The 23,213-nt window shown below is 48.0% G+C and overlaps 2 protein-coding genes across 5 annotated transcripts in view; both read left to right on the top strand.

Annotated features, from left to right (window-relative positions):
• Positions 1-18,061, top strand: part of insrb (insulin receptor b) — a 75,636-nt gene extending 57,575 nt beyond the window's left edge. Inside the window, exons 7-23 of the mRNA XM_026158401.2 lie at positions 2,644-2,858; positions 2,939-3,065; positions 3,187-3,437; positions 4,518-4,685; positions 4,759-4,957; positions 6,044-6,176; positions 6,266-6,419; positions 6,536-6,684; positions 8,212-8,368; positions 8,462-8,558; positions 8,639-8,706; positions 8,799-9,028; positions 9,417-9,527; positions 10,439-10,601; positions 10,688-10,817; positions 10,905-11,039; positions 11,119-18,061. Coding sequence (XP_026014186.1) covers positions 2,644-2,858; positions 2,939-3,065; positions 3,187-3,437; positions 4,518-4,685; positions 4,759-4,957; positions 6,044-6,176; positions 6,266-6,419; positions 6,536-6,684; positions 8,212-8,368; positions 8,462-8,558; positions 8,639-8,706; positions 8,799-9,028; positions 9,417-9,527; positions 10,439-10,601; positions 10,688-10,817; positions 10,905-11,039; positions 11,119-11,473 — 2,842 coding nt within the window. The 3' untranslated portion in view covers positions 11,474-18,061. The remainder of the gene's footprint in view (positions 1-2,643; positions 2,859-2,938; positions 3,066-3,186; positions 3,438-4,517; positions 4,686-4,758; positions 4,958-6,043; positions 6,177-6,265; positions 6,420-6,535; positions 6,685-8,211; positions 8,369-8,461; positions 8,559-8,638; positions 8,707-8,798; positions 9,029-9,416; positions 9,528-10,438; positions 10,602-10,687; positions 10,818-10,904; positions 11,040-11,118) is intronic.
• A 1,430-nt stretch (positions 18,062-19,491) lies between these two features.
• Positions 19,492-23,213, top strand: part of arhgef18b (rho/rac guanine nucleotide exchange factor (GEF) 18b) — a 43,387-nt gene continuing 39,665 nt past the window's right edge. For 2 of the 4 annotated variants that reach the window (XM_080297287.1, XM_080297286.1), the window contains exon 1: positions 23,209-23,213. This exon is cut by the window's right edge and continues 131 nt beyond it. The gene's annotated coding sequence lies outside the window, so the exon portion shown is untranslated. Of the gene's footprint in view, positions 19,585-22,058; positions 22,099-23,208 lie in introns of those variants that run through there. The other 2 variants (XM_026157741.2, XM_026157740.2) reach the window with 2 other exon arrangements.

Genomic DNA, 23,213 nt, shown 5'->3' with positions numbered 1-23,213 from the left:
TCTCATCTCCTCTCGTCTCCTCTTGTCTCCTCTCCTCTCTTCTCGTCTCCTCTCCTCTTGTCTCCTCCCCTCTCGTCTCCTCTCCTCTTGTCTCCTCTCCTCTTGTGTCCTCTCGTCTCCTCTCGTCTCGTCTCTTCTCGTCTCCTCTCTTCTCGTCTCCTCTCTTCTCGTCTCGTCTCCTCTTGTCTCCTCTCTTCTCGTCTCCTCTCCTCTTGTCTCCTCCCCTCTCCTCTCGTCTCCTCTCCTCTCCTCTTGTCTCCTCTCCTCTTGTGTCCTCTCGTCTCCTCTCCTCTTGTCTCCTCTCATTTCCTCTCGTCTCCTCTCCTCTCTTCTCTTCTCGTCTCCTCTCCTCTTGTCTCGTCTCCTCTCCTCTTGTCTCCTCTCCTGTTGTGTCCTCTCGTCTCCTCTCCTCTCGTCTCGTCTCTTCTCGTCTCCTCTCTTCTCGTCTCCTCTCCTCTCCTCTCGTCTCCTCTCGTCTCCTCTTGTCTCCTCTTGTCTCCTCTCCTCTCTTCTCGTCTCCTCTCCTCTTGTCTCCTCCCCTCTCCTCTCCTCTCCTCTTGTCTCCTCTTCTCTTGTGTCCTCTCGTCTCTTCTCGTCTCCTCTCTTCTCGTCTCCTCTCTTCCCGTCTCCTCTCTTCTCGTCTCCTCTTGTCTCCTCTCCTCTCTTCTCGTCTCCTCTCCTCTTGTCTCCTCCCCTCTCCTCTCGTCTCCTCCCCTCTCCTCTCGTCTCCTCTCCTCTCCTCTTGTCTCCTCTCCTCTTGTCTCCTCTCGTCTCTTCTCGTCTCCTCTCTTCTCGTCTCCTCTCGTCTCCTCTTGTCTCCTCTCTTCTCGTCTCCTCTCCTCTTGTCTCCTCCCCTCTCGTCTCCTCTCCTCTCCTCTTGTCTCCTCTCCTCTTGTGTCCTCTTGTCTCCTCTCTTCTCGTCTCCTCTCTTCTCGTCTCCTCTCCTCTCGTCTCCTCTTGTCTCCTCTCCTCTCTTCTCGTCTCCTCTCCTCTTGTCTCCTCCCCTCTCCTCTCGTCTCCTCTCGTCTCCTCTTGTCTCCTCTCCTCTCCTCTCTTCTCGTCTCCTCTCCTCTTGTCTCCTCCCCTCTCCTCTCGTCTCCTCCCCTCTCCTCTCGTCTCCTCTCCTCTCCTCTTGTCTCCTCTCCTCTTGTCTCCTCTCGTCTCTTCTCGTCTCCTCTCTTCTCGTCTCCTCTCGTCTCCTCTTGTCTCCTCTCTTCTCGTCTCCTCTCCTCTTGTCTCCTCCCCTCTCGTCTCCTCTCCTCTCCTCTTGTCTCCTCTCCTCTTGTGTCCTCTTGTCTCCTCTCTTCTCGTCTCCTCTCTTCTCGTCTCCTCTCCTCTCGTCTCCTCTTGTCTCCTCTCCTCTTGTCTCGTCTCTTCTCGTCTCCTCTCTTCTCGTCTCCTCTCCTCTCATCTCCTCTCGTCTCCTCTTGTCTCCTCTCCTCTCCTCTCTTCTCGTCTCCTCTCCTCTTGTCTCCTCCCCTCTCGTCTCCTCTCCTCTCCTCTTGTCTCCTCTCCTCTTGTGTCCTCTCGTCTCCTCTCGTCTCGTCTCTTCTCGTGTCCTCTCTTCTCGTCTCGTCTCCTCTTGTCTCCTCTCCTCTCCTCTCGTCTCCTCCCCTCTCGTCTCGTCTCCTCTCCTCTCCTCTTGTCTCCTCTCCTCTCCTCTCGTCTCCTCTCGTCTCCTCTTGTCTCCTCTCCTCTTGCCTCCTCCCCTCTCCTCTCGTCTCCTCTCCTCTCTTCTCGTCTCCTCTCCTCTTGTCTCCTCCCCTCTCGTCTCCTCTCCTCTCCTCTTGTCTCCTCTCCTCTTGTGTCCTCTCGTCTCGTCTCCTCTCGTCTCCTCTCCTCTCGTCTCCTCTTGTCTCCTCTCTTCTCGTCTCCTCTCCTCTTGTCTCCTCTCCTCTCTTCTCGTCTCCTCTCCTCTTGTCTCCTCCCCTCTCGTCTCCTCTCCTCTCCTCTTGTCTCCTCTCCTCTTGTGTCCTCTCGTCTCCTCTCATCTCGTCTCTTCTCGTGTCCTCTCTTCTCGTCTCGTCTCCTCTTGTCTCCTCTCCTCTCCTCTCGTCTCCTCCCCTCTCGTCTCGTCTCCTCTCCTCTCCTCTTGTCTCCTCTCCTCTCCTCTCGTCTCCTCTCGTCTCCTCTTGTCTCCTCTCCTCTTGTCTCCTCCCCTCTCCTCTCGTCTCCTCTCCTCTCTTCTCGTCTCCTCTCCTCTTGTCTCCTCCCCTCTCGTCTCCTCTCCTCTCCTCTTGTCTCCTCTCCTCTTGTGTCCTCTCGTCTCCTCTCGTCTCGTCTCTTCTCGTCTCCTCTCTTCTCCTCTCCTCTCGTCTCCTCTTGTCTCCTCTCTTCTCGTCTCCTCTCCTCTTGTCTCCTCTCTTCTCGTCTCCTCTCTTCTCGTCTCCTCTCTTCTCGTCTCCTCTCCTCTCGTCTCCTCTTTTCGCCTCTCCTCTCTTCTCGTCTCCTCTATTCTCGTCTCCTCTCTTCTCGTCTCCTCTCGTCTCCTCTTGTCTCCTCTCCTCTCCTCTTGTGTCCTCTCGTCTCGTCTCTTCTCGTCTCCTCTCCTCTCTTCTCGTCTCCTCTCCTCTTGTCTCCTCCCCCCTCCTCTCGTCTCCTCGCTGTGAGTGATTGATTTTTCTGATGTCCGATCTCTTTCAGGGCCTATGCCTTCTATGCGCTGGACAACCAGAACCTCCGTGAGCTTTGGGATTGGTCCAAGCACAACCTAACCATCCTGCGTGGTCGCACATTCTTCCACTACAACTCTAAGCTTTGCATGTCTGAAATCCGAAAGATGGAGACGGTGACTGGAACCCGGGATCGAAACCAAAAGAACGACATCGCTTTACGCAACAACGGGGAGCAAGCTTCCTGTAAGAGCACCAGAATACGGGACTGCCTTGTTTTTGGGATTGCTCTAACGTGAACGTGATTATTGTGTTTGGTCCTTTAGGTGAGACGAAGCTGCTGAACTTCACTTTGATAAAGACCAAGTCGAATATGATTATACTGAGGTGGGAGCCATTCTGGCCAGCAGACTTTAGGGACCTGCTGGGATTCATGGTTCTCTACAAAGAGGCGTAAGTAAATCATTGCTTCGTGTACAGACGAGGACACACAAAAGCCAACACTTTACTCTTCAGTCTGTCTGACACACGGATGCCTAACAATGTTGGGACGTTTTCGTTCCATGTGCAACAGGCCGTATAAGAACGTCACCGAGTTTGATGGACAGGACGCCTGCGGCTCTAACAGCTGGGTGATTGCCGATGTCGATCCGCCGCCTCGTTCCACGGAGGGAAAGAAGGCAGACGACCCGGGGTACCTGATCCGACCGTTGAAGCCCTGGACCCAGTACGCCATCATGGTCAAAACGCAGCTGTCTGCGTCTGATGAGCACCAAGTCCACGGAGCCAAGACCGAGATCATCTACGTTCAGACGGATGCTTCCAGTGAGTAACGCCATGAACACCGACGTTTGTGTTTGATGGATACTTCAATGACTGTAGAACATCTGACGTTTTCTAAGTGATTGTGTAAAACTACTCTGGACTTCTGTTGGGGGGCTTTTGGTAAACACTCCAACTGTTGTTAATTGTTTTATATGATGGGATGTATTAAGAAGCCATTTGGGCTTAAACTGAAACAACTTTGGGACCTTGCTCACGTTTGGATGAACCTTCCTTGATGAGGGGGGGTGTTGCCCTCATACTACTGTCAGCACTCATTTCTTTATATTTTGTTTCCAAGTTGCTCGACTTTATTGTAACTTTTTAAAGTGCTCTTGAGCAGGCTCTCTGAAAGTTTTCCTTTTTGTTTGTGCAGTGTTTGTCCCTGATCATTTTTATTTGTTTAAACCTCTTAACACTGACCATGAACCAGGAATCATTGGAACATAAAAGGAACCAAACTTGAGGGATGAACCAGACGACTTAGCAAAGAGCCGCTTTTCAGTTGTGCCTGTAGACACTCTGTTACCTGCAGCAAAAACACATTTCTTTAGTTGAATCTGTAAAAAAAGCCAAACATAAGCCGCCTGACAGGCAGAAAATAATCTGTGTGAACCTCAAACTGATTCCAAAAGAGCTATTAGCCAAAAGCTTCACGGCATGCAGCTTATCCTTTAAAAAAGTGAGGAAAATAGAAGAACAAAGGAGAAGGAAGACAAACTGTTTACAGCACATGAGCAGCATCTAAAAGTCAAGAAACAGGACAATAATCTGGGAAGGCTGCGACGCAGGAAGATGCATCTGTCCCTTCAGCTGATCCATCTGGTCTCAGTGGAGGGTGGACTGCACTGTGCTGAGGAATAAACGTGTTTAAACAAATATCGACTTTTAAGCTCGTTAGAATTGTGCAAACTGTTATGTTTGGTGTTTCCATGGATGTTTGCATATTTAATAAATCGTTGGACCTATTTTATTTTCCAAACAAGGTAAAAAGAAGAAGGATGGAATGGTGCCTCTAGACTCTAGTCTGATGGAGCTAAAGTCCTTTTGATGCACTTACATTTTGTTCTCTGTCCCCGTCAGAACCCTCTGTTCCTCTGGACCCCATCTCCTCCTCCAACTCCTCCTCTCAGATCATCCTGAAGTGGAAACCGCCCACCAGTCCCAATGGCAACATCACCCACTACCGGGTGGTCTGTCGAAAGCAGGCGGAGGACAGCGACCTGTACAAATTCGACTACTGCTTACAAGGTTGCAGTTTAAATGGTTCGCCCTCTTCAGTCATTTGAGGGGCTTTCCCTGACTGCTGTGTTTTCCCGTCCAGGAATGAAAGTGCCGTCTCGCATCCCGACCCACCTGGACAGCGAGGATGAGCACAAGTGGAACCAAACAGATGAGCCCACCTCGGGCGGCAGGTGCTGCGCCTGCCCCAAGACGGACAGCCAGCTAAAGAAGGAGCAGGAGGAGATAGAGTACCGCAAGACCTTCGAGAACTACCTGCACAACGAAGTCTTTGAGAGCAGGTACGAGAGCAGGTTCATTCCCAGCATCTGAACATGCGACGATGCCTTGGCTGCATTGTTTACCCACATGCTAAATGAAAACTTAAATAGAGACGCACCCCAGCACCTAAATTAAAGGTTTAATTCGTGTTCCTGGAGCCGCTTAATGCCCTCGAGTTTTGCAGAAATGTAACAAATTCTTTTGGTGTGAGTTCAGCTTCACACCGAGCGAAGCACCAAAAGGAGCTTCTTGTCTCGTTTGTTTCTCTTCGTGACCGGAGTTAAACCAGATCACTCAGCCTTGGTGTGAGTCTCTGTGCCAATTCTGTGTCCTCCACCACTGTGTGTGGTTTTTATAGACACTTGTTTTTGTGCTGGTCACCCACCGTCGGGGGCTTGCAGCGGGAGGTGCAGTGTCTGGGCCCTGGTGCCCCTACCTTGTTCTCGGACACACAAACACCCACAGTCTCTGCCTCTGCTTCCCTGGGGGGGTGATCACTGTGCCCATTATCATTCATGCCGGTCAGGAGCGCAGTCATGCAGACTGCCATTTGGAGACACGCACACACACAGCCGTGCGCACATCAGCCTCATTTTGAACTCCTGCTTCTGAGCTGGCCAAGGTCAGCTCCATACAGTGCAGGACACCAGAAGCGGCTCACGCTTTTCTTATTTTGTCACGCAAACGGACACGAGCTCCCGTTTTTTTCTGCTTTCACTCGGTCCTAAATGCAGCACTCGGGTTCGTCTCTTCAACAGTTCATACGCAGTAAATCTGCCTTTCATTGCACATCAGGTGAAACATCTGTGTCTTGATTTGGTTTGAGCTCAAGGCCTGTTAGCTGGGATGGTGGCTCGCACTCAGATTCATCTGGATGGCCTGGCACCACCTAGTGGTGAGAGTCAGTATGTCTCCTAGGATGGTGTTTGTGCATAAATGTCATGAAGTTAGACACACAGGAAAGGTTAGTGCGAGCAGAGGTCTGGCTTGCTTCCACAAAACACCATCTGTCATCTGCAAACACTTGATGCACATGAAACTTGACGACTTTGCAGGTCCGCGCTCTGTCACTCACTCATATCCTATTCTAACTTTTACTTCTGCAGACCATCCCGGCGGCGCCGCTCGGTGGGAGTTGCTAATGCCACCCAGCCTCCTCTCTTCCTTACTACAGTTCCCAATCTGCAGTTGGATTCAGGCACAATCGCCCCCGATGGCGAGGATCAAGAGGAATCCAAGGTATCGAGCGTTTTATGTTTACCACATCTTTTCCCTTCACTTTATTTCGAGTTGCAGTCGAAGTTCAATCTCTTTTCCTTTCTGCTCAGGTGGAACAAAAGGTGTTCTCAAAGGAGTCGACGGTCATCTCCAACCTGCAACACTTTACCAGTTATAAGATAGAGATCATAGCCTGCAACGATCCGACAGATCCCAAACGCTGCAGCATGGCTACTTATATCAGTGCCCGAACTATGCCTGAGGGTAAGAACGGGCACACGCGTGTGCAAATAGGCTGCTGGTGCACCGAATATCAGATTCTGGAGATAAAATCGGCTGCGCCTCACTGTGAAGTGCTTTTCTCTGTCTGACACCTGCAGAGAAAGCAGACGACATCCCAGAGCCCGTGACCCACGAGATTGTGCAAGGCGAGCCTCCCTATGTGTTGATTAAGTGGAATCCACCCATCAACCCTAATGGGCTCATCATCCTGTACGAGGTCTTCTACAAAAAGGTCGGAGACTCAGAGGTCAGTATGAACCACTGGCAAACCTTAGAGAGCGCTGGGCCTGGAAAATGTTAGTGGGAGGACTCGGGGTCCTTTGTTTTTCAAAACCAAAGGGCACAGAGGTGATGTGGGAAAACAGCCAGCAGAAATGATCCCGATTCGCTCTGCTGGAAGGACATGCACAGAAGGAAAAGTAGACGCAGGTGAGAAGACAAGGAGTGATCTGGGTAGACTCCAGGGAGGCGAGGCAGGCCGGGAAGGAAAGGCTTCCTGTAAACACCCCAATTTGTGTCTGTTCATTATAGAAGGGGACAAGGAAATATTTGTTTACAGCCTCCTGGTGCTGCGTGTCGACGCTGTCGGACGCGTTCGTTTGTGGATGAAATTCTGGGAACGTTTGCGTGCATAAGGTCTCGTCTGTGACGGCGCGTCCAAGTCTTGTTGTTTACTTGCTCTAAATGTGTGAATTCATCTCTCATTACTATTCATTGCTGCACCGCCTGACCCCAGGAGCCAGTAGCAGATCTGTTACCATAGTGACAGAGGCAGGATGGAAGACTAGTATGCAGTGGCAGCGATGGACTCGTCTCACGCGACATCTCGCTGCGCTGAAAAACCGCCCGTGGCCCAGACCGATGTGGATTCATTTAAAATGATGTTTGGGGCGCGTTGGAGGCTCACATCGATGACAACGCTGAGAATGTTACAACACAGTTATGAAGGCTGGATGCATTTATCACTGCAGCGATCACTTCCTGCTGCTTTCAGTGGAACGGACTTCAACTGCGACAGTGCAGTCGCGCATCAGCCAACCTTAAGCGTCCTTAACACAGAGTCAAACGAGCCCAGCTTTTCACTTCTATCGAAGGGCTACAGGCCAATTTTTAGATTACAGTCTTATGTGTTTTTGCACATGTCAGCTCTTTGGATACATTTTAATTCAACAGCATCCACTTTAAAAAATCGCTCCTTCGTGTGAGTGTATGCAGTGATTTGGTCGGACCCTGAGCACAAAAAGCTCTGGTTGTTCTTCTCACTTCAGCACAACATTCAGGTTTGCACCAAATCACAGCAGCACTCCCCTCGAGGCCCTTTATACTGCAAACCAACGAGCCCAACAAACAGCAGCAAGAACGTTTAAGCGTTGGCCCTTCAAAATAAGAGACACGAGCTCGAGCAGGTCATTCTGTGAGGTGAAGGTTCGCTTCACAGCAGCATGAGAAGACGGGGTGGAGTGTGGGCTGTCCACCCAGTCAGGGGTTAAGAGTAATTGGCTCAGCAAAAATACTTTGGTCACTTTTGATTGGGTGGGAATAGAGCAGCGAGTGAGCATCATGCGTGTGCTGCGTCCTGCACGCTCTACCCTGGCACCTGAGTATTTGAAGTAATGTAAACACATCTGAACTGTAGTATTTCCTGCTGTGCCACATGTGTGTAAAAGTAACCTGGAAATATCCGGACCTGTTTGTCCTGAAAGTCTCTTCCGTTATTTATTTAAGCAAACTTTTAGAATAACATGGGTTTTCTCTCTTTTCCTTTTGGGCCCAGGTTCACACGACCTGTGTGTCACGGCCGGCCTATCAGAAGCTCGGTGGCACCAAGCTTTCCCTTGTTCAGCCTGGAAACTACAGCGTGAGGGTTCGCGCCACCTCGCTGGCAGGAAACGGCTCCTTTACTGAGATGATTTACTTCTTCATGCCCAACCGTAAGACTCTAAGAGTCGGACTTCTGAACTTAACAGAAAAGTGGAAGATGTGCCAAATTTACTGTCTCGTGACCGCTCTGTTATCTGTTGCAGCTGATCAAGGTTTGATTTGGATTGTCATGGGTCCCGTCATCTGCTTCATCCTGCTGCTACTCGCGGGAGGTGGAGCGTTTGTGTACTTCAAAAAAAGGTTAGTCTTTAACCAGCAGGCTGCCCATTACAGCCATAAACTCCAGTGACTCTTAGTGACTCTGTGTGGTCGTGTTACAGGCAAACCGAAGGCCCCTTAGGAGATCTCATCACCTCTCCAAACCCCGAGTACTTCAGCGCTGGTGACAGTAAGAATGAAATAGTTGTTTTTTCCGTCATACGATGATTTGTTCCCTCAGTTCGCTCTGTCAAAACGGTCATTTGCACCTGTGTTGTGTAGTGTACGTTCCTGATGAGTGGGAGGTGCTCCGGGAGAAGATCGCACTGCTCAGAGAGCTCGGTCAGGGCTCCTTCGGCATGGTGTACGAAGGAGTCGCCAAAGACATCGTCAAAGGCGATCCGGAGACGCGCGTGGCCGTCAAGACGGTCAACGAATCGGCCAGCCTGCGAGAGAGGATCGAGTTCCTCAACGAAGCCTCCGTCATGAAGGCTTTCAGCTGTCACCACGTGGTATGACTCTTTAAACCGTTAAACCCTCAGACAGCGTCACGGCACGCCGAGAGGACACCGGAGCAGCTGCTCGTCAATTACACTAAATTACAGCTTTCCCGTCGTCTCGCTGAAAGCGGCGGCACACGTCTGACTCACAGTCGTGTCTTGTTTTGCCGGCGCTGCCGTGTTCACGCACAGTTTGACTCTACAAACAAATGTTGTAACTGTTACTGTGGACCTACAGAGCCGGCTGATCACTAGTTTAACTGCCAAAGGTTAAAACGTCAGCTGTAAAAATCAGATTGAGGTGTAGCTTTATCATTTCTAGTCATTAAATTGAAATTTTGGCTACAAAGTCTACTGCTAGAGTTGAGCGCGCCGTTTTAACACGATGAATTGTTTGCAGGTGCGTCTGCTCGGCGTGGTGTCCAAAGGTCAGCCCACCCTGGTAGTGATGGAGCTGATGACCCACGGGGACCTGAAAAGCTACCTGCGGAGTCTCAGGCCAGACTCTGAGGTATGTAGTCCTGATTAGTGTGCTCCCACCTATTTACACACTCTGGTATGTAAGCCCCGCCCCCAAACATCACTCATGTGGTTTAATACCTGTATTATTTACATATGGATGCACTCCCTGAAGCCTGTTTGCTGAAAATTAAGCAAACTAGGGCTCTACAAACTCTGGGTTTTTCCACCTGTGTATAGCGAGTCACTCAGACCGATGGGCCCATGCACCAGCAGTGTTGATGATTTGGGACGTGCAGTAAAGCCTACAGCCATTTGGTTCGCCTAATGGTTGTTCATAAAATTTCAGGTGAAAAGAAGTTGCACGTGTTATGATTTTAGCTAAGATTCCTCTGCTAAGGCTCAGTAATGAAGATGGTGATCAGTAAACGATAGACTCACCTGCTCCTGCTCCAAGTAACCTGAACAGTACACGGACTGGTTCTTATGTAGTGCTTTTCTACTCTTTTATACAACATGCCTCAGTCGCCCATTCATACAGGATCTTTTTTCTAAGCTAAAGTGTGTTCTAGCTAACATTCACACGCCGATGGATCGGAGAGTATCCCAGAGATATTGGGCATGCAGACTGGGAATCGAGCCACCAACCTTCCAGTTGGCAGTAGGGATGGGTATGGTTTAGGCTACCTCCTGAGCTCCAGCCACCCCACCTTTGCACTCCACCAATCCTACGAACATCTTTGAGTTTAACTAAAATGCCAGACAGTAGCTGTGGTATTGGGGCAGAATATGGATCGCTGTCTTCATTTCCCCTCCACGGGTAGATGATCCAAGTAGTCGTGCAGTAACATTTAGCTCGCCAGCGTAGCGAGTCGGTCACGTGACTGAAAACTACGCCCGAGTATTTCAGCAGATGTTACCTGCGTTACCTGTGAGTGGGTCTAACCTGTTTGTGGTTTGTAGAACAACCCGTCTGGTTCCCCACCGCCGACTCTGAAAGACATGCTCCAGATGGCTGCAGAAATCGCCGACGGCATGGCCTACCTCAACGCTAAAAAGTTTGTCCACAGAGACCTCGCAGCCAGGAACTGCATGGTGGCGGAGGACTTCACCGTCAAGATCGGAGGTACCAGAACGTGTTTGGTGTTGTCGATACCGCCGCGTAGTTGGAGGTGTTGTCTTAACCTTTGTCTCCGTCGCTCTTCCTCTCAGACTTTGGTATGACACGAGACATCTATGAGACGGACTACTACCGTAAAGGAGGGAAGGGCCTGCTTCCTGTCCGGTGGATGGCACCCGAGTCCCTGAAGGACGGAGTCTTCACCGCCCACTCTGACTGCTGGTGAGTCACAGCTCACACAGTGGCCTACCGTACAGCCGCACGTCATTCGGCCTGATCTCGTTTGTTTGTGCGTTTGTACATCTGCAGGTCGTTCGGTGTTGTGCTGTGGGAGATCAGCACGCTGGCCGAGCAGCCTTACCAGGGTTTGTCCAACGAGCAGGTGCTGAAGTTCGTCATGGAAGGAGGATTCCTGGATCGACCGGAGAACTGCCCTGAGAGGATGTGAGTAGATGCGGAGCTGGGAAAACTGCCGTCCACGTTACACAAGACTAAATTGGCCTTTCTTCATCCCTCTTCCCAGGCACAGCCTCATGCAGATGTGCTGGCAGTACAATCCCAAGATGCGTCCGACGTTCCTCGAGATCATCGAGATGCTGCGGGACGACCTGGACCCGTCTTTCCAGGAGGTCTCCTTCTTCTACAGTGATGAAAACAAAGTCCCCGAGACGGAGGAGTTTGACCTAGACCTGGACAACATGGAAAGCATCCCCCTGGACCCTTCTTCTTACTCCCAGAGAGAGGAGAGCTTATCCAGGGACAGCGGGCCCTCGGTGGCCCTGAGGGGGAACTATGAGGAGCACGTCCCCTACACACACATGAACGGTGGCAAGAAAAATGGAAGAATTTTATCATTGCCCAGATCCAGCCCTTCCTAACACTTCCCGTTTCCTCAAAGAACTCTTTGAAGCTTTCCCTTTTCCCCTTTCCGATCTATTTTTCTGTCTCCTTCGTGTTCCTCTCATCATTTTCGATGATGGTGATTTTCTTATTCTTCAGAGAAGCCCTTCAAAAAACAAAAAAAGAGACACAAATCTCAGGACTTTTTATTTTCTTCCCCGTGGCTCCAGAACACAGGCAAGATGATGCAAACGTGGTGTAAGACATCAGACCAGAAAACCATCGCTCGTCACTAACGCCGCGTTTCCACGACTCCTTGTGATGGAAACGGGGAAAAAACAGAAAACTGTGAACACAACAAACCTTAGACAACCAAGAAGGCTGCTCGTGCTCGACCTCCTCGAGACTCGCCCCTCCTCCTCTCCCACCGATCCGCATTTCCACGATTCTGTGCTTTTTTATTTTGTTTCCCTCTTTTTACTCAGATAGTGGCCTTTGTGTACGTGGCCTGTAAACAAAGTGTCTACACTACTTGTCCTTTTTGAACAATGACTTAATCAGTGGGATGACTTGCAAAGACTTGATGGTAGAACAAACATCTATTCCTAGAGGAATGTTTTTGTTGTTTGTTTGTTTGTTTGTTTTGCTTCTGCAGAATTCCAAACGACAGATTCGTCGGGTGTTTGGTGACAACTTTTAATTTATTTGCTTCAAACGTTTCTTTTTGTGTCCTCAAGGCTGAAGGATATTTAAACAGTTAAGAATTGGACAAAAAGAGTCCCTCAGACTGACCAATAACTGCTGCTTTCATATATTTTAGTGGGTATAGAATTATATGAGTATATATAATACACATATATATGGAATATTGGTATTTCCCTACCAATATTTTATATATATATAAAATAGATGGCATTGTAAATAGTTTGTAATATTTTCCATCAGGAGCTTTGCTTGTTCTTTGTTTCGTCGGGTTTATTATTCACATTTTTTACTTCCTTATTTTTATCGCCCCAGAAATCGCTCCAACCTACCGGCAGTGCTCTCCGTGTCTTAGGCCTCCCGCCTCCCTCTTAGTCTTTGTCTGGATGGGAAACCTGGAAATGCTGTAAGCTGACTGCATTTCTTTCCTCTCAAAGTGCACAATAGTTCAAGACTTCACTACAGCTTTGAAAATAAACTAAAAACAAAACAACCAAAAAGAGAGAGAAAGAAGCTTTATGAGGCGTTTGTAGGTCGGCGTGCCCGGGTGCGCCGTCTCTCGTGTCTTCGGTGGCGTTGAGGTTCCCACGTGTTTGTTCCTGCGGTTTTCATTTTTTTATTTATTTTTGTGGTTTCTCCGGTTTGCCCGTCTGTGTCAGCTGCTGGCGAGGTTAGACGGCGCGGTGCTGCTCGGAGTAAAGGCGGAGCATGAACTGACAGCAGCGGTTGGGTGGGGGGGGGAGGCGTTCTGCGTTAGATGGAGGGGGTTATCAGAGTCACGCGTTGCCCCTCCACCCGTGCTTGGTCTCCCCGAGGCGTCCTGTTTGCTGCTGATGTTCAAGATTAGCCTGGTGGAAAATTCCAGGTTTTGTGGTCGAAGCCTGAAGGAGACATACGGACAGTTCCACCTGCAGATGGAGGGGGGGGCAGTCTCCCTGTATTTTTGAGAGAGCACAGGGAGGGGGGGCTGCCAGTTGGTTGCTAGTCCCATTATTCTCCCTGCTATCACTGCAGACTGTGTGCAGCAGCTGTTTCACTCAGGTCTGACATTCCAGTTGAGTTGGAGCTCCTCGTTCCCTCGAGCCTTTCCTGCCTGTTGGCAGAGCTCACACTATCACACAGGGACAGACGTTCGCTTTTTGATTTTCCTCCTTAATAGATGACTTCAACACATACGGTGGCAGACAGATTTTTCTGAACATTCACACAAGCAGAAACTTGTCAAATTGCTCCTGATGATGATTCAAAAACATTCCTGTCCACTGATCCAGAGTTCAAAACAAGTCAAGTGTCCTTACGGCTGACCTTTCACTGACCCGCCTTCATCCAGAGCCCAAAGGTCACCGGTGTTTCGCAGCGGGCCAGCCCGCGGCCGCTCTTCTGTGGTCCTCAGGCATCAGCCGATAGTCAGCGGATCTTCTTCTCCCCCTGAACACACAGAGCAGTGCGGGTGCCAAACTGAACAGACTCACAGCCAAAGCGTTGCTCTCTCACCAAGAACCCAGAGAGTCGAGTCAGAGACCGCCGGGAAGCTGCCTCCAGATATTTACCAGTGCCTTCTCAAACCCTGAGCCTCTTCCAGGCTAAAGCTATTGGCTGTAGTTCAACACACACACAGACGACTCACTGCTTTCTCATATTTTTTGGAGGCGGTGTTTCTGCTGCAGACACCGTCGATCACACCGAGCGCGGATCGGCCCGAGTCTGCGCCGTTGCCACTAAAAGGGGGCCGGAAATGATGGAGTTGTTTTTAGTTCATCATACTGAGGAGTGAAAGCCGCGGGCCGGTGGTAGTTTGTTTGGAAAGATAAAAGCAGACTAACATCAGCTGCGTGTGCGTCGTGAAATATTCCAACTGCATCACGATCCGATCGCGCAGCCAAAAGCCGCTCAGAGTCGGCACGTCGCGTGTTCCTGCAAGTCGCGTGTTCCTGCACATCTGCAGCTCTGAACATTTTCTTATGATCATCATCCTGTGAACAAGAACACCGTCAGCATGTTTAGAGCCGCTGAGGGTGGAGTAAGTGCTGCAGGCTGGTCAGCTGTAGAGATGGAGTCGGCGGTGGTGAGCGGCAGGAGTGCTCGTTAGTTAATTAGTTAGTGATGATTGTCGTCTGTGTGTTTGGCCGGAGTCTACCTCAGTGCACACGGAGGAATCGGTCTGCGGAGCCTGAGTCATGGATGGGTTCCCAGGTTGCCGTCTTGCGTCCGTGGCGTGCTCTTATAGACTCTCACATCTTATGTTCAAGCCCGCGCGTCGCGTTTTTAAGAGCACTCATCGCCCCTCTCCTCTGCACGTTTCATGAACATTTCTTCACACAAAGCTTCCCACGGTCACTGGAAGCAGCACCGTAGCTTTACTGGTCCCCTTCTCCGCGCTCACCAGGCCTCTGGGCTGTGCGCAAAGCGGCTCTGATATCAGAGAACGTGACACTGACAAGAAAAACCAATAATATCGTGACTCTGTTCATATCTGTGATTGCCTTCACGCAGCCAAGGCTGACCGAGCTCAGCCGTGGACCTCACGCTGCTTTATCTTCTTCGGCGCGTCGAACTGTCTCCGTGCGGTCGAAACATTCACATCTCGAGTCTCCTCCTGTTGTACTTTTGTTTCTCTGTTCTGATTTCATTCTGTGCGTATGCTTTTGCTTTTTCTACTGTGAATGTCGAGTGATGACCTGTATTTCCTGTCAATGCCGTGGATTGGGTCTGTCGTGGCAAGACGCAGACGCCCGGGCTGCTTACAGGAGGACTTTAACCCCCACCCCCTCCTCCGCCTCTGAAAGGGACTCGGACCATCCTGTGTGCCATAACAACTATTAACTGAAATCTCGATTGTAACTTTTTCGTCTCAGGGAGGCGGCCCGATGCTTACGGTTGGAGAGTAAAGAGGAGGAGGAGGAAGAGCTACCTACCTACCTTTCATCTGCTCTGACTGAAGCGCAAGTTCTCAGCATCCTTGCAAAAAGGCGACAAAAACCTAAACACTCTTCTCATAAATCAGTTTTTCCCAGCCTGTGAAATCAGTCAGGACCGCTCCACTCGCACGTGATCTGGTGTGGCCTGCCCTCTAGTGGTCGGATGGGAGCGTTGCGCGTCAGGGCTGCAAGGACAAACGGCTTCCCCGCTCCTGCGCCAACCCACAGTGCCTAAAGCTCCGTCTGACCCCCTCCTGAGCAGAACCGCCCCTGACAGTCCACCAATCACAAAAGAGGATTTTCCCGCCTCCGAACACGAAATGAAAATCACATAAATTTTGTTCTTGGCGAAACGATTCTGCTTTTTTTGTTGTTTTAGGAAATCATTGTTTTTCTTTTTAACCTTCCCTCCACGCGGAGAGAAAATAACAGCTGAACTTGTGTCTCTGCTCTGCTAAGCTCTGGCTTGCTTTGTGCATGAAGATGAAACATCTGTACCAGCAGATAATTTGATGCTTTTTTTTTTTTTTTTGACAGCCCAAAGTCACGCAAACAAGTGAGCGCACAAACATTGAAAAGTGCGTTCGTTTGCTGCACGATTTGTATGTTTGTCATTTTCGTTTTGAATGAACCCAATAATAAGCTCTTACGTGTAAATAGCAGCAGATCTTCTCGTCCCTGGAAACAAAACGAGAGCGCTTCACTTTTAGGGAAGTTTGGCTTTGTTTTGCTGAACTCTGGTTGGACAGAGCATGCTAGTAACGCAGCACAGGGTGAGAACAAAGCATTGTATGTATTATTGTTTTGTTTTAAAGAGAAAAGTATTACGTTTTAGAGATGTTGATATCTATTTTTTTTCTAGCCAAAGTAGGGAGGCCGAATACGACGACCTTTTCTGACTGTAAACTTTTACTACTCTTGTACATTTTGAATTTAACATTGTTATCAATGTGTATATAACTTTTTCTAAATTTAAAAAGGTTCTTTTTGTTTTTTCATGAAGCAGCCCACTACACAGAGAAGTCTGTTATTGCGCGGCTGCAGTCTCACAGCTTCACGAGTACGCGGCCTGAAATGTTCCGCACGCCGACCCCGCTCTTAGTCCGATGCATGTCCTGAATGTTGGCCCGAGAGGTCGTGCGATTTCGGCCCGCCCCCGCCTCCACGCCACCCTGTCACCCGTAAAGCCTTTCTCACGTCACACACGCTTCACCTGTCGCAGGTGTTTTAGTGTGAAAATGTTTCCAAGTAACTTGTTTGTTGTTGTTGTTTCTTTGTGAGTGTGGACAAACTGGAAAAGACCACTGTGCGTTATTTTGAAGAAGAAAACAAAAAAACACAAGCGAGAAAATCCTGAATAAGCTAAAGAGAAAACGTGTTATTGGAGAGGCGTGTCCTCCGCCAGGCTCTCGGCTGCAGAGCTGGAAGGCTGTCACAGGAGTCGTGCATGTTTTGGTGAATTCCCTCACGGAGAGGTGAAGCGGAGCTATTAGTCACTTATTTTTATATGAGCTGTTACGGGGTGAGTTAAGCTAAAGTTTCCCAAAAATGACTTCAGTGTGTGTGCATGCAATCCCTGTGACTTTTTTCTACTCTTGGCTCTTTGTGATGTCATAGAGAGGAGCTAGTGTTGTTTCAGGCAGTGGATAAAGTAACTGGTTGGACCAACCCTGAGATTTGGATAAACAAAGGACTCATTCAAAGCGACTGTAGCGTAGCGGGTCCTCTCTAAACATAAAGATTAGAAAGAGCGAGCGTGACTCTGATTAACCAATGAACACATCACCTGGATGGTTTAGTCCACAGAAGACCAGCAACAACAGTTTCTCACATTTACTGGTTTGTGTGTGTGTGCGTGCGTGCGTGTGTGGACTAAACAGATTAGTTATAATGTGTCTAATATTGAACTGTAGGATTTTAAGGTGTTTTATCCTGTATGGAAGCTTGTTTCTGCCACTGGAGCAAAAAAAATTGAGTATCTCAGAATTTCAGCTCGACAGTTTAGTTTAGTTTAGTTTAGTTTAGGTTTTTCAATTTACTTCTGCATAAGTCTAAAAATGTGACTTATGCAGAAGTAAATTGAAATGTTGTCTGATGGGCTTTATTCGTCTTCGATTGGTGGAAACGAGCTTGGTAGCTTCGCTCAGAGCCACACTCGCCGTGTTCTCCAGTGTCGGACTTTGTGCTAAGCTAGCTGCCTCTGTGCTACAGCTTGGTGTTCCCCCATAACATGAACAAGCTTTATACGAGCGTAAAGGCTGAACCTCTCCTATGAATGACTTCCAGTCCTGTGTGTCGCAGCCCTTTGTCAGGTGACAGACATGAGGACGAGCTTGTGAGAGTCACCCGCCGGTCCAGTGGTCTGCTCCAGTTTACACACCAGTGTGCGATGCTCGGTCCGAGTGTGTCGTCGTCCTCGGTTGAGATCTTCACGAGCGCTCTCTTCGTCCTCCTGTTACTTCACGTTTCCTCTCTCCTCGTGCACATAGGTGGTCCCCAGAATGCTCTGTGTTGTCTTGCAGGATACCTCTTTGTTAATGTCATTTTATTGGCGATGAATATGCTGATGTATTCTTTTTGGGATATGTTGTGTTATATGTTATGTTGAAATGTCGGCGTGTACGCATACAGCAGGTGTATATGTGTGTATGTGCAGTGCAAAAACACAAAAACGACAAAAAAAGGACGCCTCGCCCCAAAACCCGCAAGAGATCGCTTCATCCCTGACACTGGATCCAGATGTGCCATTATCTTTATGTACCACAAAATATCGACTACACAGTCTCACACACACACACACACACACATGCATATTGTACAGGATCAAAAATGTGCCATGACGAAATGAACGCTTGACAATTTATTTTTTCTATGTTTTCAAAGGAGAGCCAAGTAGTGACGTGTACAGAAAGTGTTGCAATGATATGAAAATAAAAATCTTGCTGTGTGTAAATTATTCAACAATTAACTGTTTATATTAAAATTATGAATAAAATTATTGGAGAATATGCGTCTTTGTGCACTTTGTCAGCTTGGGGAGTTAAACTGATCGCACACTTTGTGTTTTCAGTCACGTTATCGAGGTTTGGATTCATCCTGTTTCCTGCTGTTAACACTTGAACCCTGCTGATGCATTTCAGGGGAAATATTTTCTGTTCCATTAAAATGATGAACATTATCTGCAGGTTGATTCAATTCCAACATTTAAAGCTGGGCAAGGCAGCAAATCCGTAAAAGAGCTCAATGGTTTTTCATTATTCTGTAACTCGGTCTGATCCAGAGCTAGACTCTCGTCTCAGCTCCCAGCCTGGGAAAGAGCTTTAAACTGGGACGTGAGCGTCTGACTGATTACTGCGAAGGTCTCAGAATAAAGTTTTGTTGGATAATGTCACCATGCCTTCATCCAACTCATCTCACATGAGCACTCCTTTGTCACTGCCATATAAAAAGCAGCACAGGGTTAGAACAGAAGGATCTGCCGTTGGGATGAGTGATGATTAAACCCTGTGGAGAGCATCAGACGCTCCTCTTTGTTGGTTTTGTCACTGATTAAATCAGGATATTCATTAAATGTAACGAGTGAGAGGAACTTCAAATACAATACAAACGACACCAGTGACTTTATAAATGAACGTAGAGCTGCATTAATGAATCTTTGTGTATTTTGTGTCTAAGGATCCAGATGTCTGAGCAGCTACACTTGACGCAGTAACACGACTGTTACTTTGTTGCCACCTGTTCTAAAAACTACTTATGCGAGTGAATCGAGTGCCAAAGATAAGTGACGGCCGCCAGGCTTTGTGGTTTCAGTGGTCGGGTCTGCTTTTTGCTTCCTCCTTTTCAGGTCCTAATGATTTGCTTCTGTCATCTATTACAGGAAGTGACATCCTGCACATCACCAAAGCAAATAAAAGCCAAGTTGGAAACCATCTTATATGGAGAAGGTTTCCAACTTGGTTTTTATTTGCTTTGGTGTCACTGCGCTCTGGTCACTGGTTTGAATGCCTTGATGCTATTATTCATTAGTTTAGCTCTTGTTTTGCTTTTCTTCACCTTTACATGTGGACCTCATTTCTTTGTTATGCAAATGAACAAGTTGATTGGTTAAGCTAATTGGTTTTTTGAGTGAGATGTTTTGGGCTGTTGGTTCTTAAGAAATAGAAACAAATGTAGTTTTTGGTTTCTTGTATGGTTGATTGTGTTAGTTTCCTTTTTTGTCCGGGCTGTCCTAGTTTTGTCTCTGTGCCGTGTCCTCTGTCTCCTGTGGAAATGAGTCTAGTCTCCATCTTTGTGTCCCCGTGTGTGTTTCTGTGCCGGTCTCTGTAGTCGCTCGTTTTCCCTTTTGTTCTGTCAAGTTAGCCTAAGTTCTGGCCCTTGTGTTAGCTACTTCCTGTTTTATTTTGTTAGGTCCTTGTCCCATGTATGTCATGTTCAGTTTTACTTCCTCTGTCTCCTCAGTTAGATTCTGCTCAGCTGTGTTCCTCACCTGTTCCCTTGTCGTCTCTGCTGTGTCTTCCTAGTGTCCTGTAGTAAGTTCCAAGTTCCTCGTATTCCTGGTATATTTGGCGTACTTGCGTTCCAACAGTTACCTTGTTTCAGCAGTGAAGCTGTATTTCCGAGCGCTTCCCTACGTTTGGCTCCAAACCTGCCAGTCACGCAGTTTGAGTTACGACTATTTCACACAGGAAAACTGCTGATCGTGTTTTCCTTTCGGGACCGTTTGTTATCTTGGTGTGTTGTCCATGTGGTTGAAGTGTTGGGAGCACTGGGAGTACTGGCTGGGACTTCTGTGTTTCCCAGATCCAGAGATACTGGTAGTATTTTCACATGATGGGAGGAAGCTGTGTGACTATAGTCGCCCTGTGGTTGTTTTCGTCTGGATTTGTCTTCAGCACTTCCTCCTTGTTTAGTTTAAGTTATCTGATAAATATAAAACATGAGTTTATGGACTAGCTGGCAGTGCGGGCTCAGGTGACACCAGGTGGATGTCCTGTGGCAGCATGTAAAAATGAGCTGATGGAGTTTTTGGGTTAGCAGGACATCACCACAGATTTGTAGTCCTTTCTCTGAGGAGGCTCCTTTCACCATCCTGTTACAAAAAAGCACTCCCAGCTGTCATGTTGCTTTAACATTTCTTCTGCTTCTGATCCTGGAGCTCAAATTTGTAGAAATCTTTTAAGATGCTGGTTGGATGCATTTGTGGGCGCTCCTGGAGGCCGGGGGGGGCAGAGCTCAGCATCCCGTCGGCTTCTTTTCATGGAAAGTTGGTCATCAGCTGAATTACTCTGAGCGAAAAGGGCAACCTGATGCTCATTTGGGCCCTCTGGGTTTTTTAGGGTCCACTGGACCATCACTACCAGTAATGTTGCATACAGATCATAATCTGCTGACTACTACTTTTTTTTTTTTTTTAATGCGGTGTGCAGAACGGTTACTAGAGACTGCTTTGGCTGCTTTTGTATCATATTAAAGGTTAAGAAAATTGTGCATTTTCTCAAACACTGATGCCTCAAATGACCCCAACAAGACGATTTGCAAAGAAACCTGGCTTATCTTGGTGTGATGTGCAGTATATTCTTAAAAAAATGAGTAAACAGGACAAGTGGAAGACAAGCCTAAAAAACCAAATGCACAGCAGATAGCATCCATGATAGTCTGAAGGTCATGCCCTTGAAGTCCTGCAAGGATGACACAGGACCTGAGAGATGGATCTGACCCTTCAGTCGACCCATCTACTGCTCACTGAAGTCTCGTCAGAAATGGTCTCGGTGTTAGCGTGGCTGTCAGGAAGCCATTCTTAAAGACGGGAAATGGTCTGAGAGACACCAAAGGGACAAATCCAAATGTAAATTTCTGGATCAGATCTTCATCAGTCAGGTCAGGAGAGAAGCACTCTACTGTCCCTCATTTTTTAAATGTATTTTTCTCAGAAAATGGAAAGTAGATGCAACGATTGAATGAAAGGAGTAAATAAAAATGGAAAAACATTTAAGTTGTACATTTGGACTCAACATTACTGAAGCATTCTCACACTTCAGCATCCTAGTTCAGACGCAGAGCCGTGGCTGGCAGCTGATAAAAATCGTCATGTACCTAAACAGCTCTGCAAAGTGGTATCTTGATGGTGGTTGAGGAGGAGCTAAGTCTTACCTATTAGCTCTCGTCGTCGTGTTTTTCAGCCTGAGACCTGTTGTGGTGAAGCCATGCACTGCAAAGCAGAAGAGTAACTGATGCACCCCCATCTGGCCAATTTAAGCTTAATGAAAAAAATAACTACAATAGGTTTGTGTGTTTTTCTGAAGCACAGAGACGTCTTAAAGCTGCACATTGCAAATACTTTTCTTTCCATTCTCTGCATGTAGGTTGGGTTTCAGGGGAAAAACACAAAGACTGCACGGCCGGTTTGCACAAGCCTTAGTTTTGATTCAGAAAAAGATCTGAAAGTAAAAGAGCAGCAGTGCAGCGTTCGTCGTTATGCACTGAGGGAAACCACTATAAGCACATCTAGTTCCTCCCCAACTTGTTTTATGTAAATGCTTTGCATGGAAGCACAAAGCTGCACAATGAGAAGATGTAGTAGCAGAAAAACACACCAGAGACGTCAAACTACATCTCAGCGTATATGTGTGTGCTGATGGTCGGTGACGAAACTATTGCTCTTCGATGGAGTGAGACGTTGTTTTTGTGAGTAACAAAGGTTTACTGCCAACAGGTCACTCGTTCTGGTTACGCTTCCACACTGCTGCGCTATCACGCTGCTGCAGTGATGTGTCAAACTGTACGTGTGGGCCATTCAGAGTGCGGTTCTCCTCAGCTGAGCAGAATGACACACAGAAAAAAGGGGAAAGAAAAGAAAGAGGAAGCGGGTTGAGAGACGGCAACTGTTTTGGCTGTATGCGCTCAGTTTGAGTCCGACGTTCCTGCAGAACAGTCCCATCTGAAGGATTTAAAGCATCTGTTTTTTGGGGGTTTTCTGCCTTTAATTCACTCTTTTGGCCAACAGGAGGAATTTACACGCTGCCACTTGTGACCTTCCATCCAGCGTAAGTGCACTTTGTGTGTTTTTAGTTTTTTTATAAACTTTGACAGGTTGTGACTGGCGGTGGATCAAATGTGAGACGATGTGCAGCACATTTCGGTTGTAATACGCTTCAGGCCGTGTCATCTGTGGGAAAGTAGGGAGAGTCTTCCACATGATGTGCACTGACAGTCGTCCGCAGCGACGCTGGTGCAAAGGAAATAGTTGCAAGAAATGCCAAGCCCCATGTCTAGCAGCTGCAGCAGTCAGCGGTTGGTACAGTACCTCCTGTTTTTAGTTGTTAGACTTGGTCTTTTCTGTAATGTGCAGTTTCCCTGTGAATCTGAATCTAAGAAAAACCCAGCATGGATCCTTACCCTGTACTTTCATTGCGTATGCTTCCTTCTCCTTTTCTGTTTTTGTTTCTCTAAAACAGCTGCGTCTGCTAACTGGTCTGAAGCAAGAGGTTTGTACAAATGAACAAGCCTGAAAGTCAGTATTTGGCATGACTGGACCTTTATTCTCCGTCACATCCTGTGTCGGGTCTTTGCTGGATTTCTCCTCCCAAGGCCCGAAAGTGCAAAGTGCTTAAATTGGTTCTTGGCTAGCTTTCCTGTTAGGGGCTCATCCTTTGAGTTGGGCGTCTTCTGCATGCTCGAATGATTCACAGGTCAGTGTTAAGTGGACCAAGAAAAACAGCAAATGCTACGATGACTGGACTGAAAATGAGGGAAAAAGCATCCACACAACAAAAAGAAAAAGCTTTGAAAGAGCTTCAGAAAGTCTGAACAAGTGTTTCTCGAGATGACTTGAAAAACAAACTCCTGCACGCTGTGGAATCCAAATGCAAAGAAATAAGAGGTGACTGGAGACGTTTGCACAGCGCTATGGATCCATTTCATGAGTGCATATTGAAATAAAACTGCAACTCTCTCCTCCTCCTTACTTTGTCATTCAATCAGCTTCAAATGAATCTAAAAACAAGAGCTCTACCCCCCCGGGAAGTCTGAGAGCCCACTCCCTCACCCCTTTTAAAGACACCACACTGATATGCTTCTTGATGCCGCTCGCCCTCTCTCTCTCGCTCGTTTCTTCGCTCCCTCCCTCTCTCACCTCCCTCTTCCTCTTGCTGGGTGCCAG

Source organism: Astatotilapia calliptera, chromosome 23 (assembly GCF_964374335.1).
Source record: "Astatotilapia calliptera chromosome 23, fAstCal68.1, whole genome shotgun sequence".
NCBI lineage: Eukaryota > Metazoa > Chordata > Actinopteri > Cichliformes > Cichlidae > Astatotilapia > Astatotilapia calliptera.
The sequence above is the reverse complement of the archived record's forward strand: the minus strand, read 5'-3'. Positions and strand labels throughout refer to the sequence as shown.